General features: G+C 45.5%; 1 protein-coding gene across 1 annotated transcript in view; it reads left to right on the top strand.

The window, feature by feature from the left end:
• Positions 1-2,525: 2,525 nt before the first annotated feature.
• UPB1 (beta-ureidopropionase 1) overlaps positions 2,526-18,423 on the top strand; it is a 40,990-nt gene continuing 25,092 nt past the window's right edge. The window contains exons 1-4 of the mRNA XM_077293699.1: positions 2,526-2,804; positions 3,208-3,379; positions 8,718-8,805; positions 14,176-14,270. Coding sequence (XP_077149814.1) covers positions 2,704-2,804; positions 3,208-3,379; positions 8,718-8,805; positions 14,176-14,270 — 456 coding nt within the window. The 5' untranslated portion in view covers positions 2,526-2,703. The remainder of the gene's footprint in view (positions 2,805-3,207; positions 3,380-8,717; positions 8,806-14,175; positions 14,271-18,423) is intronic.

The raw sequence follows: 18,423 nt of genomic DNA, 5'->3' as shown, positions 1-18,423 counted from the left end.
ATGAAAGCGCATGGTAGAGTAGCCCTAACTGAGCTCTTTCTTGTGAAACAATTTTTGAAGGGCTTAAAACGTGAAAAATTCTTACCTGATTCTAGGCGCCCCATTTCTTTATCATTATTAAAAAGCATTTGTTCATCATTGATTAGTGTTTGTTCTAATCCGGAAGAAGCCCTGCTTTTTAACGCCATTTTTCCCATCTGTTTTTTCGGAGCCCTCAGAGTGGGCGAATTAGTTTCCCTAAAAAAAGCTGAACCATCTGGGCTCAGGCTGGAAGATATTAAAATTTTTGATTCATTCCTTTTAGTGTTCATAAGAAAATCTAAAACGGATCAGTTAGGGAGAGGTAGCGAACTTCGTTTGAACGCCTTTCATGACCCAGTTATTTGTCCGGTTTTGAATTTATGTAAATGGATTGTTTCAAGGCCTGCTGTGCAGGGCCCTTTGTTTTTGCACAGGGATAAATCCCCTGTCACAGTATTCCAGTTCAATTTTATCTTGAAAAAATGCCTATCGTTCCTGGGCAAGAGTCACCTTAGAATATCTTCCCACTCGTTTAGGATAGGTGCAGCGACAGAGGCCTCTAGAGCTGGTTTGTCTGATGCCAAAATTAAAAAAATGGGACGGTGGGAATCTAATCGTTTCAAGCTCTATGTTCGCCATAATCTATATGCTAACTAATTATTTAATTTTTTCCAGGACCAAACATCGTTTGGATAGTTGGCCACTCGTTTGTTTTTTGGGCCCAGAAGAGGGCTGGTCAACGCTGTTATACGGAGAATCTTTCATTTAACCCTTCTATCACTCAGGTTTTTTGGCATAGTGTTCGAGGATTGAAGTGGGCTTCGTTGGTTTTTGAGTTAAAGAACTGTATGTTGAAATTTCCTCTTCCAGACTTAATTATTATCCATTTATCGGGTAATGATCTCGGGAAAATCAATACGCTAGTTCTTTTAGCAACCATGAGGTCGGATCTCATATTTTTGAGGCAAAATTTCCCGTTTTCATGCTTGGTTTTCTCCGAGATCATCCCCAGGCTTTTTTGGCAACAACAACAATTTTCATTTTTGGATAAAATCCGTAAGAGGGTGAACCGTTCAATGATGAAATTTTTTCCTTTGCTTGGTGGTTTTTCCTTTAGGCACGAAGACCTGGAGGGGTTTTTACCCGGGATGTTCAGGCAGGACTCGATCCATTTATCCAATATTGGTCTTGACGTTTTTAATTTAAATTTGGGGAACATAATTGAAAAATGGCTGTGTGGTTTGGGGGGGCCTCGACTTGGTTAGTCTTGGCCTTGTGGGGAAAAATCACCCATGTATGGGTGGATTTGGACATTTGGAATTTTGGAAAAGTGGAAATATATTATATGGAAGTTTATTTATTGGAAATATTTTAAGGAATTTTATGTAACCCTGAATAAAACCGCACGGCCATTTTATGCCAATCTTAAAAGAAACTTGTCTCCGGTGTATTATTTGGGCAGGGGTTTTGTGAGGACATGTGCAGCGGATGCATCGAAAAACTGCATCCGCTGCCCACGTCGTGCACAAAATTAACAACGTCCGTCGGTATGTCGGCCCGACGCATAGCGACGGACCCGTACCGACGGAAGTGTGAAAGAGGCCTTATTAGGGCACGAGAATCTCAATAACACAAACTGAAAATAAAGATTAAACAAGAACCACAAGACAGATTTCATCAACCAAGGTATCATTTTAATCAGTATAACGGCGCCGACCTGACACTGTGTGTAGGTTACTGTGCACAATCCTGCCGACAGGTTCACTTTAATTCTGGCACATGATGCAGAGACCATTACCTAATCCCAGTGCGTGATTCAGCGAGCGGCACCAACTAACCAGTCAGCCATCCTTGGTGACGCTGTCCACATCTCATGGTCACTTTTCAGAGGGCGACTTCCGTTTCTGAACCCTGAAGCAGTTAAAAGAAGCGACATAAGACGCAGCATGTGCACAGTACCGCAGTTTTTTAGGCTCATTTTAGTGGACACTTTTGCAGCGCTTTTTAGGGTATGTGCACACGTTGCGGAATGGTGTGTGGATTTTTCCGCACTGATTTTGGTAAATCCGCACTGCAGAATTACCGCAGATTTTGTGCGGATTCCTATTATGGAGCGGGTGTAAACCGCTGCAGATTCCACACAAAGAATTGACATGCTGCGGAATAAACAACGCTACGTTTCCGCTCGTTTTTTCCCGCAGCATGTGCGCTGTGGATTTGGTTTTCCATAGGTTTACATGGTACTGTAAGCTCATGGAAAACTGCAGCAAAATCCGCAGCGTGTGCACATAACCTTAGGCAGATTCCGCCGCTGTGTGCACATACACAATGTTTTTTTCATGCATTTTCTTTTCATGTTCTCTTAAAAAGTGCGTGAGAAAAGAAGCTCTTTATTGATAATTTGGAAAAAAGTCACACAAAAAAAGTCATAGCACAACGCGTGATTTCTGCCGGTGCGACTGCTACTATACGATCGGTACGGCAGCTGGGCAATCATCTGCACTGCAGGCTGTGGTGCGCGTTCACCTTCCCGCCTGGTGCGTCCCCACACTCCCCCAGCCCCACTCCGGGCGATGACCCCGGGATCTCGGGGTGGGCACAGGAGAGGCCGCCCTGCCTGCAGCACCGCCCCGGCCCCTACCTCTCCGGCCTCTGTCAGGGTCGCGGCAGACTGTGACCACCATGTCCGGAGAGCTGCTGTGTGTGGAGCAAGTGCTGGAGAAATACATTCCTGCCGAGGAGCTGCGGGAAGTATGGAGGCTGCTGTACGGGAGGGAGCTGAGGTCAGAGACAAGCGGGGCTGCATTATCTAGTAACCCGCCTGTCTAACTGTGTAGCCATCTGTCTGTCTGCCTGTATGTATATATGTCTATCTATCTATCTATCTATCTATCTATCTATCTATCTATCTATCTATCTATCTATCTATCTATCTATTTATCTTCTATCTATTATCTATATATCTATCTATTAACTATCTATCTTTCTATCATCTAAATTATCTAATATTGATCAGTTATTGATCTGACCATCTCCCTATCTCGCATTAACCCATTGATCACATACTGACCTATTATCTACACTAGCTGGCATTTCGCCTGTATCTGTATGGGTGATGTGCAGGATTACGGGACTCTAGTTGGGGATTGTACAGGCTCGGTGACGTGACGTCCTGTTATTTTGCAGATGTTTGGAGCTCCCCGGCCGCGCTCTGGATTCTGCATCACAACAAGGATTTGAGTTAAAGGGATATATGTTTGATGCTGCAGGTGAACAACTCCGGAGGCCTCGAGTGACCCGCGTGGGATTAATTCAGAATAAAATCCAGTTGCCAACTTCAAGTCCGGTGGCAGAGCAGGTGTGGTAGTCCTGTACTAGTATGTGATTTTAGTAGCATGTGTTAGGCCGGGGTCACACATGTGAGAAACTCGTCCGTGTCTCGCATGTGAAACCCAAGCTGTGGCGCCGGCACTGTGGAGCGGAGCGTGCGGCCGCATAGGAACACATGGATCTGCACGCTCCGCTCCCAAGTGCCGGCGCCAGAGCTTGGGTTTCACATGCGAGACACGGACGTGTTTCTCGCATGTGTGACCCCGGCCTTACTTGTACCATTTGGTGAACCATCAAGCAAGCGAGTTCGGCTATATCTGTAAGGTGACAATCATGATCCCCCTTTCTGGACATTAAAGGGAACCTTTCAGCAGGATTTCACCCCCAAAACTATTTATATGCACAAGTAAGTTTTTCAAAGACAAGTCCAGCAATACCATTACAGGACCAGTCCGTTCCTCTGTTACTAAGAAATCAGCGTTTGACTTTATTTTCAAATGAGGGTGAAGATCTGAAGCCTCTGTCACTCCAGCTCTATTCCCTGCTCAGCACCACCTCTTCCTGCATGACAGGCTGATCGAGGCAAGGAGGAAGCGGTGCTGGGCAGGGAATAGAGCTGGAGTGACAGAGGCTGAGGTCTACAAATAGTTCTGCAACCTCATTTGCATATCAGTTAAAACGCTAATTTCTCAGTAATGGAGGAACTCACTGGCAGTGTCAAGGTGTTGCTGGATTTGTCTTTCAAAGAGCTAGATGTGCATGTAATGAGTTTAAAGGGGTGAAATCCTGCTGACAGATTCCCTTTAAGTCACAGAAGGATTTGTTCACCTCTTTTCATTTTACAAACTAACGCCCGATTTCCCTCCGCACCCATGTAGCGTTGCTCCCCTTTTGGCGTGATTGGAATAGTAACGTATAGGTCCCCGTTGCTGCTGTCGCTGAATGAATGGAGACCCCTTTAGCCCCCACATATTTTTAGAAGAGACTCCTCAGCTAACAGGCTGCACTCTGCAGTATCTATTAGAACCGTCACCATTTGCTGCAAATTTGTAAGGCCAGGTTCACACTGCGTTAAGAGGCGTCCGTTAGACGGACTACGTTACACCGCGGCATAACGCGGTGTTACGCAGTCCGTTAACGCCGCCATTAAGTCCTATGTCGGACGCATCGCTAGGGCACACCCACAATGGGCGTGCGCTAGCGATGTGCCGTCATTGAGTGACGGACCCTGGGACGCGGCCTGCAGCGTTTCCAGGTCCGTCACCGCTAGCGCAGATAGAGCATCTGCTAGCTCTATCTGCGCTAGCGATGTGACACATCGGCACTTGCGTTAACAGCAGCCCGTTAACGTATGTGTTGAACGGGCTGCTGTTAACGCAGTGTGAACCCAGCTTAAAAGAAATGTTAAAACCACAGCAAATTCTCTTGTTTCTGATCCAATTCAACCTTCACAAAGAAGGTATTCTTCCTCATTACTGGTAATGTCATGTGCCTCTTCTGCCTTGCCCCCGGGTAAGGTTTTGTCAAAGCCAAATTCCAGCCAGTATCAAAAACAAAGCAGCTTTATTTAAAACATGACAAATCCAAAAAGAGACAACTGCAGCATCAAAAATGCAAAAATGAACACCACATTCAAAAATGCATAAAAACAAAGTACAAGTCCCCTAATTTACCTAATAGGTGCAGAAAATCTACAACATAAAAAAATCACTCATTGTGGGAACATAGTCTAAGGGTATGTGCACACGTAGAATGGTCTTCTGCGGATTTGATAAATCCGCAGGGCAAAAACACCGCGTTTTTCCTTCGGATTTATAGCGGATTTACCGCGTTTTTTGTGCGGATTCCACTGCGGTTTTACACCTGCAGTTTTCTATTATGGAGCAGGTGTAAAACCGCTGCGGATTCCGCACAAAGAAGTGACATGCTGCGGAATGTAAACCGCTGCATTTCCGCGCGTTTTTTTTTTTGCAGCATGGGCACAGAGTTTTCGGTTTCCCATAGGTTTGCATTGTACTGTAAACTCATGGGAAACTGCTGCGGACCCGCATCGTGTGCACATAGCCTAATAGTATGTGCAACCGATTAGTATTTGTAGAGGATTTTTCTGCTGCAAAAACCAGAGTAATGGCAGGGCAAATACACTCTTTTTTTTTTATGCGTTTTTTATTTCCCAAATGAATGGGTGTGAGGTTTTAGAAATGTGCCTTCATTAACGTCCCCGGCGCCTGCGCTGTAAGTTCCCATCATGTGATGTGAGTCGAAGGGCAGCGCAAACTGCGCATGCCCGAAAAGGAACTTACAGCGCAGGCGCCGGGGACGTTAATGAAGGCACAGGAGGCGGCGCCCGGAGAAGCTGAGTGATGGCTGGGAGGCGTTTGTGTCAGGGGGGAAAAGACATGCCCCCCGGACAAACTACAGGTATGGCAGTCAAATTTAAAAAACGAATAGTGCAGCGTTGGAAGGGACCCCAAATAAAAGAGCCACCATGACAGAATGCAGCATTAGTACTGCACAAGAAGGCTCTTTTAGTTACAAACGCCGGAGGGGGGGGGGGGGGGTGACAGGTTCCCTTTAATAGAGCAGGAGATGACACTGCAGATCTGGTTACACTGACCACCAATGCCTATATTTGTGTTGGTCAAGGTCCTGCTGAGTGCCATAGGTGAATCACTTCTGAAGCGCACATAGACTTCCTTCTTTCCAGAAAACCCCCTTGGGAATGATAATTAAGATCACTTCATGGGAATGTGCAGTCAGAAAAGGATCTAATTTTGGTACATGCATTTTTTTTAATCTTAGCAGTATTATATTTCCATAGCACGATCTTTAACAAAGAAATAGAATTGCAAGCTGGTAGTTTTCGCGCTGGTCTCTGGGATTTTTTTTAGACTGTTACTTCTGATATTTCAGGAAGATTTCATAGCAGAATCAGGATTACAATGATCTCTGTACATGGATTTCCTGTAATAAGGCTACGTTCACATTTGCGTTGTGCGCCGCAGCGTCGGCGCCGCAGCGCACAACGCAAACAAAAACGCAGCAAAACGCATGCACAACGCTGCGTTTTGCGCCGCATGCGTCGTTTTTTTCATTGAATTTGGACGCAGCAAAAATGCAACTTGCTGCGTCCTCTGCGCCCCGACGCGGGCGCCGCAGCGACGCATGCGGCGCAAAACGCAAGTGCGCCGCATGTCCATGCGCCCCCATGTTAAATATAGGGGCGCATGACGCATGCGGCGCCGCTGCGGCGCCCGACGCTGCGGCGCTGGCCGCAAATGTGAACGTAGCCTAACAGAGATTCTAAAATAGCCCCAGTGGCCAGTGTGAAAATTGAATTGCACGGCTTCCATTTTTTTTCTTTAATAATCTTTCATAAATATTGTGATTTGAAAAAAATAATTGTCAAAGTGTCTTAAACATACGTTCAATGCAGTAGGTTGTTTTCTGATGATTCCCTCTAAGTTCACTTACTTGCGACCATATGCTCACTCTTTACATGATACAGGCATATGGGGATAGTGGCAATTATCTTATACAAACCTTATTAAAGGGTTTCCACTACTCATACAACTCCTTCTTAAATACTATGTCCCTCAGGGTTAAATTAAAACAAAGTATACTCACATCCCAGACCCATACTGTTGTAGCAATATAAGCGGCGGATCTCCCAGGGCTTGCATGACATTGTTATGTAGCCACTGCAGCCAATCACCGGTCTTTGGATTTCCTTTACATGAACCTAGGAAGTCCAAAGGAAGACCTATTATCGGCCATTTATAGGCGCAGCATAAGAATGTTTTACGAACCTGGGCATATCCGGTGCTGACATCACAGGAACTTTGCCGGTACGGAATTTTTATTTTCCACTGGGGAATATAGTATTTAAAAAGGGGTTGTGTGAATTGTGGACAATCTCTTTAAGTAGCTTTTTTGATACATTACATTACTTATCATGTACTAATCCTTAGGGCTCATGCTCACCTGCGAGAAACTCGGATGAGTCTCGCACGTCAATACCCGGCACTCAGGAGCGGAGCGTGTGGCTGTATGTATTTCTATGCGGCCGCACGCTCCGATCTGAGTGCCAGGTGCACTCATCCGAGTTTCTTGCATGTGAGTATGAGCCCTAATACGGTATATAATGTGCTATAGCCAATTCTCATGCGTAGCTGCTTTCACAATTCTGCAGGTTTCTGAGCTCACATCTTCCAGCATGTCCTGCTTGTTCTGCACAGGCCTTGCACTGGTGCGGTGATCTGATTTAGTAAATAGTAAGGCTGTATTCACACACAGCAGATTTGTTGCAGAATGTATGAATGGAAAATCTGACACTTTTCAATATACCAGCTGATTTTACAGGCATGGGTCTGTTGACAAGTTGTTGGCATCATCCAGCAATAACAAGAATGATAAAAGTAACGCTAGAGCTATAATACTGGATATAAAGATCAGGCTACTTTCACACTAGCGTCGGGCTCGGCCCGTCGCAGTGCGTCGGGCCGAGGTCACCGACGCTAGTGTTGTCTCCGCCGCACAACGGGGGCAGCGGATGCATTTTTCCAGCGCATCCGCTGCCCCATTGTGAGGTGCGGGGAGGTGGGGGCGGAGTTCCGGCTGCGCATGTGCGGTCAGAAAAAGCGGACCGTCGGGAGCAAAAAACGTTACATGTAACGTTTTTTGCTCCCGGCGGACCGCCACAACACGGCGCAACCGTCTCACGACGGTTGCGACGTGTGGCAATCCGTTGCACTGCGTCGCTAATGTTAGTCAATGGAGAAAAAACGCATCCTGCAAGCACTTTTGCAGGATGCGTTTTTTCTGCAAAACGACGCATTGTGACGGATTGCAGTTAACGCTAGTGTGAAAGTAGCCTAAGCTGAACTTTATGAAGCCATACTTTAAATGATGGACGTGAGCCTCAATATGATGCGGTGGTGAAAAAAGAGTAGCTAGACAACTACTGACTGAATCAAGCAAGAATGCAACCTGTTTTCCTTTTTGCCATAGACTTCATATATTATGCAACCTCCCATAGACATTAGACTCGCACTAGTGCTATCTGATGTAGCACTCGTCACAATGTTATCCTATGGGGCAGTGCAGATCTGTCAAATCAAGTGCCGTCCGAATTTAGTCAGACACAGACAATGGAGAAGATGGAGAAATTAAGTTCTCCTTCTCACCTGTGCTGCGGTTCCCTCATGTAAGAGAATCGGATCACACTAAGATGACACTCCGATCATCCGGAGTTTGATCCGAGTGACATTAGCATAATCGGCCCAATTCTCTGCAAGCCCTTATACTGTTGTCTTTACTTGGCTGTGACATAAAAGAGTACTGGTATATTATACTTGTTTCTACAGGTAAATGCCCTGCACAGGCGCATTGCGGAGATTGTGGAAGTTGCGGCTATGTGCGATGTGAATATTGTGTGTTTTCAGGAGGCATGGAGTAAGTATCAAACATTGGCAGCTTGTATAATAAACCCAGTGGCATGATATATCCTGTGTACCTGTGTTGTGCTTATCATGAGGGATGTGAACCAGTGAACTAATAAAAAAAATCAGGATTCTGAATTCAGAATTTATTAATTAACCACCGTAAAGCTTAGTTTTTGCATTCTGAGAAAAAAAACAGTGAAAGATAACTTCTAGTGAGCGATCTGTGCTCTGCGGGTTACAGGTATTCGTATGTCAAGTGAATGTGTAACGTGACATTATTATGTAACAAGGTAAACTTACTGTCCGCTGTGCAAAGGGTCAAGGACAGGCATAACTAAAGGTACCGTCACACTAAGCGACGCTGCAGCGATACAGACAACGATGCCGATCGCTGCAGCGTCGCTGTTTGGTCGCTGGAGAGCTGTCACACAGACCGCTCTCCAGCGACCAACGATGCCGAGGTCCCTGGGTAACCAGGGTAAACATCGGGTTGCTAAACGCAGGGCTGCGCTTAGTAACCCGATGTTTACCCTGGTTACCAGTGTAAAATGTAAAAAAACAAACACTACATACTCACCTTCGCGTCCCCCGCCGTCCGCTTCCCTGCACTGACTGAGTGCCGGCCCTAACAGCAGAGCGGTGACGTCACCGCTGTGCTGTGCTTTCATTTTACGGCCGGCGCTCAGTCAGTGCAGGAAGCGGACGGCGGGGGACGCGAAGGTGAGTATGTACTGTTTGTTTTTTTACATTTTACACTGGTAACCAGGGTAAACATCAGGTTACTAAGCGCGGCCCTGCGCTTAGTAACCCGATATTTACCCTGGTTACCATTGTAAAACATCGCTGGTATCGTTGCTTTTGCTGTCAAACACAACGAAAGACGCCGATCTGACGACCAAATAAAGTTCTGAACTTTAATCAACGACCAGCGATATCACAGCAGGATCCTGATCGCTGCTGCGTGTCAAACTAAACGATATCGCTATCCAGGACGCTGCAACGTCACGGATCGCTAGCGATATTGTTTAGTGTGACGGTACCTTTAGGTGTGTGCATGAAACAGATTGGAAGCTACTGGATATAAAGAGAACCTGCCAGCAGGCTTTTGTAATCTAAGGTAAAGACATGACTAATGGCGCTGTAATGCTGACTATATTTATACCTTTTGCTGAAGAAATCCATTTTATGGTTCTTCTTTAATCATCTGAAGTTTTCTGCTAAGGCTACTTTCACACTAGCGTCGTGCACTGCACGTCACTATGCGTCGTTTTGCAGAAAAAACGCATCCTGCAAAAGTGCTTGCAGGATGTGTTTTTTCTCCATAGACTTTTATTAGCGACGCAGTGCGACGCATTGCCACACGTCGCAACCGTCGTGCGACTGTTGCGTCGGACCGTCGCCACCAAAAAACGTTGCTTGTAACGTTTTTTGGTGTGTCTGCAGCATTTCCGACCGCGCATGTGCGTCCGGAACTCCGCCTCCCCGCACCTCACAATGGGGCAGCGGATGCGTTGGAAAACTGCATCCGCTGCCCCCGTTGTGCGGCGCTTTCAGCGCTAGCGTCGGTGCGCCGCAATGTCGCATAGCGACGTGCAGTGCACGACACTAGTGTGAAAGTAGCCTAATTCGAATTGGGTGCACAGGGCTGAACTGTGCACCAGGTCTTCTCCTCCCTGTCTGTGATTCCCCAACCCTATGCCTGCCTCCAGTCTAAGGCCGGCCTCACACTAGCGAGTTTTACGGACGTATGAGCGCATAAGCTATGTCCGTAAAACTCGCAAAATAAACGGCACAATTATTCTCAATGGGGCTGCTCCTATTAGCCGTATATTACGGTTCAGTATTATACGGCTTTCTACGGCCGTACAAAATCGCAGCATGCTGCGTTTGTCACCGTATTGCGCAAAAAAATCGCCAATGAAAGTCTATGGGGGCGAGAAAAATACGGATTCCACACTGACCAGCAGTGTGACTTGCGAGAAATACGCAGCGGTGTTAGTGAAAAGTCGGTAATTCAATTGCCGGCTTTTCATTTCTCCTACACAAACCCGACAGGATATGAGACGTGGTTTACATACAGTAAACCATCTCATATCCCCATTTTTTTTTGCATATTCCACACTACTAATGTTAGTAGTGTGTATGTGCAAAATTTCAGCGCTGTAGCTGCTGAAATAAAGGGTTAAATGGCGGAAAAAATTGACGTGGGCTCCCGCGCAATTTTCTCCGCCAGAGCGGTAAAGCCAGTGACTGATGGCAGATATTAATAGCCAGGAGAGGGTCCATGGTTATTGCCCCCCCCCCGTGGCTAAAAACATCTGCCCCCAGCCACCCCAGAAAAGGCACATCTGGAAGATGCGCCTATTCTGGCACTTGGCCACTCTCTTCCCACTCCCTGTAGCGGTGGGATATGGGGTAATGAAGGGTTAATGCCACCTTGCTATTGGAAGGTGACATTAAGCCAGATTAATGATGGAGAGGCGTCAATTATGACACCTATCCATTATTAATCCAATTGTAGGAAAGGGTTAAAAAACACACACACACATGATTGAAAAGTATTTTAATGAAATAAACACAGCGGTTGTTATAATAATTTATTGTTCTCTCAAATCCATTTGCAGTCCCTCGCTTGGCAACATAATAAACGCACAAGATACATACCTTCTGATGTACTGTCAGGTCCAACGATGTAATCCATCTGAAGGGGTTAACTAATATTACAGGCAGGAGCCCTGCTATAATGCAGCTGTGCTCCGTGCTTGTAATTCCCCTGCGAATGAATGAAATGTAGGTCATTGACCTACATTTCCTTCAGTCGCGGTGATGCGCCCCCTGGTGGATGTCCTCATATGACCTGGAGCGTGGGAAAAAGTTCCCAGGCTGCAGTTCATGAGAACATCCACCAGAGGGCGCCTCACCGCGAATGAATGAAATGTAGGTCAATGACCTACATTTCATTCATTCGCAGGGGAATTACAAGCACGGAGCACAGCTGCATTTAGCAGGGCTCCTGCCTGTAATATTAGTTAACCCCTTCAGATGGATTACATCGTTGGACCTGACAGTACATCAGAAGGTATGTATCTTGTGCGTTTATTATGTTGCCAAGCGAGGGACTGCAAATGGATTGGCTCCCGCGCCAATTTTTTCCGCCATTTAACCCTTTATTTCAGCAGCTACAGCGCTGAAATTTTGCACATACACACTACTAACATTAGTAGTGTGGAATATGCAAAAAAAAATGGGGATATGAGATGGTTTACTGTATGTAAACCATGTCTCATATCATGTCGGGTTTGTGCAGGAGAAATGAAAAGCCGGCAATTGAATTACCGGCTGTTCACAGATATCGCGCTGAATGAAATCTAAATACAGAATATATATATATGTGTCTCAATGACATATATATATATATATATATATACTGTATATATGTTTTAATGAACATTTGAGCACATAAATCCATTAGATGTCGGTTTTGCAAGCCTGCGCGAAAATCTCGCAGTACGGATGCCATACGATTACATACGGAGGATGCCATGCGCAAAATACGCTGACACACCCTGACTACGGATCAATATTTTGGGAACATTTCTCCGTATTACGGCCGTAGTACGGACGTATAATACGTGGCGTATTGTCTTACGCCCAGTGTGAGGCCGGCCTAAGGGTGAGTGTCCACTGTCAGGAAACGCTGCTTGTTTGACGCTGCAGCGTCAAACACGCAGCGTCCAGATGTTCCAGCATAGTGGAGGGGATTTGTTGAAATCCCGTGTCCACTATGCGTGGAAACCCGCACGCGGCGGCCCTGCGACTCCGGACATGCTGCGCGTCTTTTCAGATCGCAGCATGTCCGTACACCTTGCGGGGACGCAGCGTCCCCGCAAGGCATATCACAGGGCCCTATGGCGAGGGGTGCGATGATCCCGGATGTGTACTGTACACATCCGGCACCATCGCGTCCCAGAAAGGGGGCGGGGCTTAGCGCCGAGCGGCTTCGCCACTGCGGCGATACCGCCGGCCATCCTGAGCGTGGACACGCACCCTTAGGGCTCATTTCCACTTGCGAGAAACACGTCCGTGTCTCGCATGAGGAAACCAAGCTCTGGCACCGGCATTTTGGAGCGGAGCGTGCGGCTCCATGTGTTTCTATGCGGCTGCACGCTCCGCTCTGGAGTGCTGGCGCCACAGCTTGGTTTCCACATGTGAGACACGGACGTGTTTCTCGCAAGTGGAAATGAGCCCTAAGGGTGCGTGTCCACGCTCAGGATGGCCGGCGGCATCGCCGCAGCGGCGAAGCCGCTCGGCGCTAAGCCCCGCCCCCTTTCTGGGACGCGATCATGCCGGATGTGTACAGTACACATCCGGGATCATCGCACCCCTCGCCATAGGGCCCTGTGATATTACCTGCGGCGACGCAGCGTCGCCGCAGGTAGCACGGACATGCTGCGATCTGAAAAGACGCGCAGCATGTCCGGAGTCGCAGGGCCGCCGCGTGCGGGTTTCCAGGCATAGTGGACACGGGATTTCAAAAAATCCCCTCCACTATGCTGGAACATCTGGACGCTGCGTGTTTGATGCTGCAGCGTCAATCACACAGCGTTTACTTACCGTGGACACACGGCCTCAGAATGACAGTTCACTGCTGAGATTTCAGACAGAAGAGGCAGCTCATTCACAGGCTGGAGGCAGGTGGAGGGGCTGGGGAATCACAGACAGGAGACAGGCGGAGGTGTGGGGGAATCGCAAATTAAAGAACAACAAAGCGGATTTCTTCACCAAAGGTATCAATCTAATCAATATTGCAGCGCCATTACAGTCATGTCTGTACATTATTAAATCAAAAAACACAAAAATTGAGCTTGTGTTTTTGGGAGAGCTTTTTTCCCGAAGTCTGTTTTGCAGTCTTCTGATTGGACAGTGACAGTACTGCTAAGGTTCCGTATAATTACATATGATTTTCTATGCTAGTATTATAACTGGACATGAGCCTCTTGATTGTTAGAGGAAATATATAAAGAAGTGTACAAAAAGAAAGAATTTGGAACTCAATAAATAAATACTTGCTAAACCCTAATTCTGCAGTATTTGCCCCTTTATAGTAAGGTTTTTCACTTTTTGCACACTTGTCTTGAACAATCCTCCGTGAACTAAAGCAATTGTTACCATCCACCTCTCGTGTCCCCCCTTTTCCTCATAGTTTGTAAGCTTGCGAGCAGGGCCCTCACTCCTCCTGGTATCTATTTTGAACTGTGATTTCTATTATGCTGTAATGTCTATTGTCTGCACAAGTCCCATCTATAATTTGTAAAGCGCTGCGGAATATGTTGGCGCTATATAAATAAAAATTATTATTATTATTATTATCTGTTTCCAGCTATGCCTTTTGCTTTCTGCACAAGGGAGCGACTGCCGTGGACAGAGTTTGCAGAGTTGGCTGAAAATGGAGTCACCACTAAGTTCTGCCAGGAGGTAAAACTAATGCTAAGTATTTTCTCCCAGATTGGGGGTGTTTTTCTACATAAGGTAATATTAAGAATCATGTGCATTTCACTTCAGTGAGATCTAGCATGTAGTTGTGTCACTTCTCAGTGAGCTCTGGCCGAATTGTCTCTGGGAAGTGTCGTTTGACCTCTGAGGAAAGTAATTCAATCCCATATTTAGCAATTGTATATATACAGTAATTTCCTAGCGCACTTGTAACCACTTCATGTATGAGCTGCAGCTGTCCAACCATAGATCTGGTCTGCGCTATGGAGCCCGGCCCTCCTCTGACCGCTGTGTGATGGATCACCTCTGTCCATAAAGGGCCTGTTAATGAAAGTCACCTACAGCTTCTAACTCCCCAATATATGAATATTGCTTGTGTCCCTTCACCTTACACTTCGTTTCCTACAATTGTGTTTTGGTAAAACATTTTTTATTAAACCATCAATATTTCAATTCCTGAAAAAAAAACAACAGTTTGACATATTCCTTTTGCTAAATGGTGACTTTCAAAATGGATATTTTACGGTTTTGTACAAACTTCCTAAATTCTTTTTTAAAATGTCCCAAAACTTTGCTCAGTGGTTGACGATGCTACAAGTTTCATTGTGCTAAGTTCGGCCATGTGATTTTCTTAATCCCCAATTTAAAAAATAATACAGTACTGTCAAAAGGGGTTTAGCGATTGCACTTGTATAACACTTGCATACGTCTCCATTGCCTTACAATATAAGGCCGGCGTCACACTAGCGAGTTTTACGGACGTATGAGCGCAGAAAATACGCATTGCACACGGCCCAATGATTCTCTATGGGGCTGCTCCTATCTGCCGTATATTACGCATCCGTAATATACAGTATGTTACGGGCGTAGAAAATAGCAGCTTGCTGCGTTTGTCAGCGTATTGCGCAAAAAATCCGCCAATGAAAGTCTATGGGGCGAGAAAATTACGGATTACACACGGACCAGCAGTGTGACTTGCGAGAAATACGCAGCGTGTTCTATAGAAAAGCCGGCAATTCAGTGCGGTGTACAGTAAAATCACACTGACAGAATAGAATAGGTAGAATAAATGTGTACACATAGAATAGATATATATATATATATATATATATATATATATATATATATATATATATATATATATATATATATATATATATATATATATATATATAATATATATATATAAATATGTCAGTGAGACACATATATATAATTCAGCGCTGGATAGAAGAAAAGCCGGTAATTCAATTGCCGGCTTTTGCTCTCTCCTTCACAAACCCGACAGGATATGAGACATGGATTACATACAGTAAACCATCTCATATCCCTTCTTTTATTACATATTCCTCTTTACTAATGTAACAAGTGTCTCTGTGTAAAATTTGGGGTCTCTAGCTATTAAATGAAAGGGATAAATCCCGGAAAAAATTGGCGTGGCAATTTTCTCCGCCAGAGTGGGAAAGCAAGTGACTGAGGGCAGATATTAATAGCCTAGAGAGGGTCCATGGTCATAGGACCCCCCCCCCCCCCTGGCTAAAAACATCTTCCCCCAGCCACCCCAGAAAAGGCACATCTGTAAGATGCGCCTATTCTGGCACTTAGCCTCTCTCTTCCCACTCCCGTGTAGCGGTGGGATATGGGGTAATGAAGGGTTAATGTCAGCTTGCTATTGTAAGGTGACATTAAGCCAGGTTAATAATGGAGAGGCGTCAATTATGACAGCTATCCATTATTAATCCAATAGTACGAAATGGTTAATAAAACACACACACATTATTAAAAAGTATTTTAATGAAATAAAGACACATGGTGTTTTAATATTTTATTATACTCTTAATCCACCTGAAGACCCTTGTCACCTGAAATAAAGTTAAAAAAAAACAAACAACAATATTCCATACCTTCCATCGTTCAGTCTTGTCCCATGCTGTAAATCCATCTGAAGGGGTTAAATCGTTTTACACCCAGGAGCTCTGCTAATGCAGCTGTGCTCCTGACTGTAAAACTTGGTGAATGAATGGAATGCAGGGGAATGTACTGTAGTTACCTCGAGTCGCGGTGATGCGCCCCCTGCTGGATGAACTCATATGAACTCGAGCGTGGGAACTTTTCAGAATATTTTCTCAAGCTCGAGTTCATATGAGTTCATCCAGCAGAGGGCGCATCATCGCGACTCAAGGTAACTACAGTACATTCCCCTGCATTCCATTCGTTCACCAGATTTTACAGTCAGGAGCACAGCTGCATTAGCAGAGCTCCTGGGTGTAAAATTATTTAACCCCTTCAGATGGATTTACAGCGTGGGACAAGACTGAACGACGGAAGGTATGGAATATTGTTGTTTGTTTTTTTTAACTTTATTTCAGGTGACAAGGGTCTTCAGGTGGATTAAGAGTATGATAAAATATTAAAACACCATGTGTCTTTATTTCATTAAAATACTTTTTAATAATGTGTGTGTGTTTTATTAACCTTTTCGTACTATTGGATTAATAATGGATAGGTGTCATAATTGACGCCTCTCCATTATTAACCTGGCTTAATATCACCTTACAATAGCAAGGTAATAATAATAATAATCTTTATTTTTATATAGCGCTAACATATTCCGCAGCACTTTACAGTTTGCACACATTATCATCGCTGTCCCCGTTGGGGCTCACAATCTAAATTCCCTATCAGTATGTCTTTGGAATGTGGGAGGAAACCGGAGTACCCGGAGGAAACCCACGCAAACAAGGAGAGAACATACAAACTCTTTGCAGATGTTGTCCTTGGTGTGGTTTGAACTCAGGACTCCAGCGCTGCAAGGCTGCTGTGCGCATCTGCCAGATGCGCCTTTTCTGGGGTGGCTGGGGGCAGATGTTTTTTGCCAGGGGGGGTCCTATAACCATGGACCCTCTCTAGGCTATTAATATCTGCCCTCAGTCACTGGCTTTCCCACTCTGGCGGAGAAAATTGCGCGGGAGCCCACGCCAATGTTTTCTGGGATTTAACCCTTTAATTTTATAGCTAGAGACTCCAAATTTTACAAAGAGACACTTGTTACATTAGTAGTGTGGAATATGTTAAAAAAGAAGGGATATGAGATGGTTTACTGTATGTAAACCATGTCTTATATCCGGTCGGGTTTGTGAAGGAGAAATGAAAAGCCGGCAATTGAATTAACAGCTTTTCTGCTATCCAGCGCTGTATTAAATATATATGTGTCTCACTGACATACATATGTGTCTCACAGACAAAAATACGGAAGCCATACGGATGACACATGGAGAAATTTGTGCGTAAAAATCGCATCCTCGCTTTGAATACGGAACTGTGTTTTGGGACAATTACTGCGTATTACGGCCGTAAAAAACGGACCGTATTTTCATACGCCTAGTGTGACGCCGGCCCAAAAAGAAACATATTGATACTAGGAGCATGGTGCATCTGATAAGTGGGCAGCAACCATAATTGAGGGTAATTTACAAATGAAAGTCAGTGAATGGGCAATTTACTGCCATGTGAAAGACCAGCTTTCCTGTGTGGTGACATCAGACAAGTTGGAACGAACGCCCAGCAGAGAAGCTGGCAACCTTGGCTGTGTTTGGTATTTCAGCTGATCCCTATTCAAGTCACGAAAAGTGATGAGGGAGTGTGCTAGGATAAGGTGTTATGTGAGCATGCTTGGGTGCTAACTGAGTATCTTAGGTGTGCTCAGATAATATGTTCAAGTCCCTGCGGCTGCATGTCTCGCAACTGTTTGACAGCTGCATCACATGCGGGGATTGTCTGTTTGTTAGGCCGGTTTCACACGTCAGTGGCTCCGGTACGTGAGGTGACAGTTTCCTCACATACCGGAGACACTGACACACGTAGACCCATAAAAATCAATGCATCTGTTCAGATGTCATTGATTTTTTGCGGACCGTGTCTCCGTGTGCCAAACACGGAGACATGTCAGTGTTCGTGGGAGCGCACGTTTTACACGGACCCAATAGAGTCAATGGGTCCGCGTAAAACACGCACCTCACACGGACATTCTCCGTCTGGGGTCCGTGTGCGTGCCGGAGACAGCGCTACAGTAAGCGCTGTCCCCCCCACATGGTGCTGAAGCCGGTATTCATATCTTCCCTGTAGCAGCGTTTGC

Source organism: Ranitomeya variabilis, chromosome 1, assembly GCF_051348905.1.
Source record: "Ranitomeya variabilis isolate aRanVar5 chromosome 1, aRanVar5.hap1, whole genome shotgun sequence".
NCBI lineage: Eukaryota > Metazoa > Chordata > Amphibia > Anura > Dendrobatidae > Ranitomeya > Ranitomeya variabilis.
Note: the sequence above shows the minus strand (reverse complement) of the source record. Positions and strands in the feature narration are given on the sequence as shown.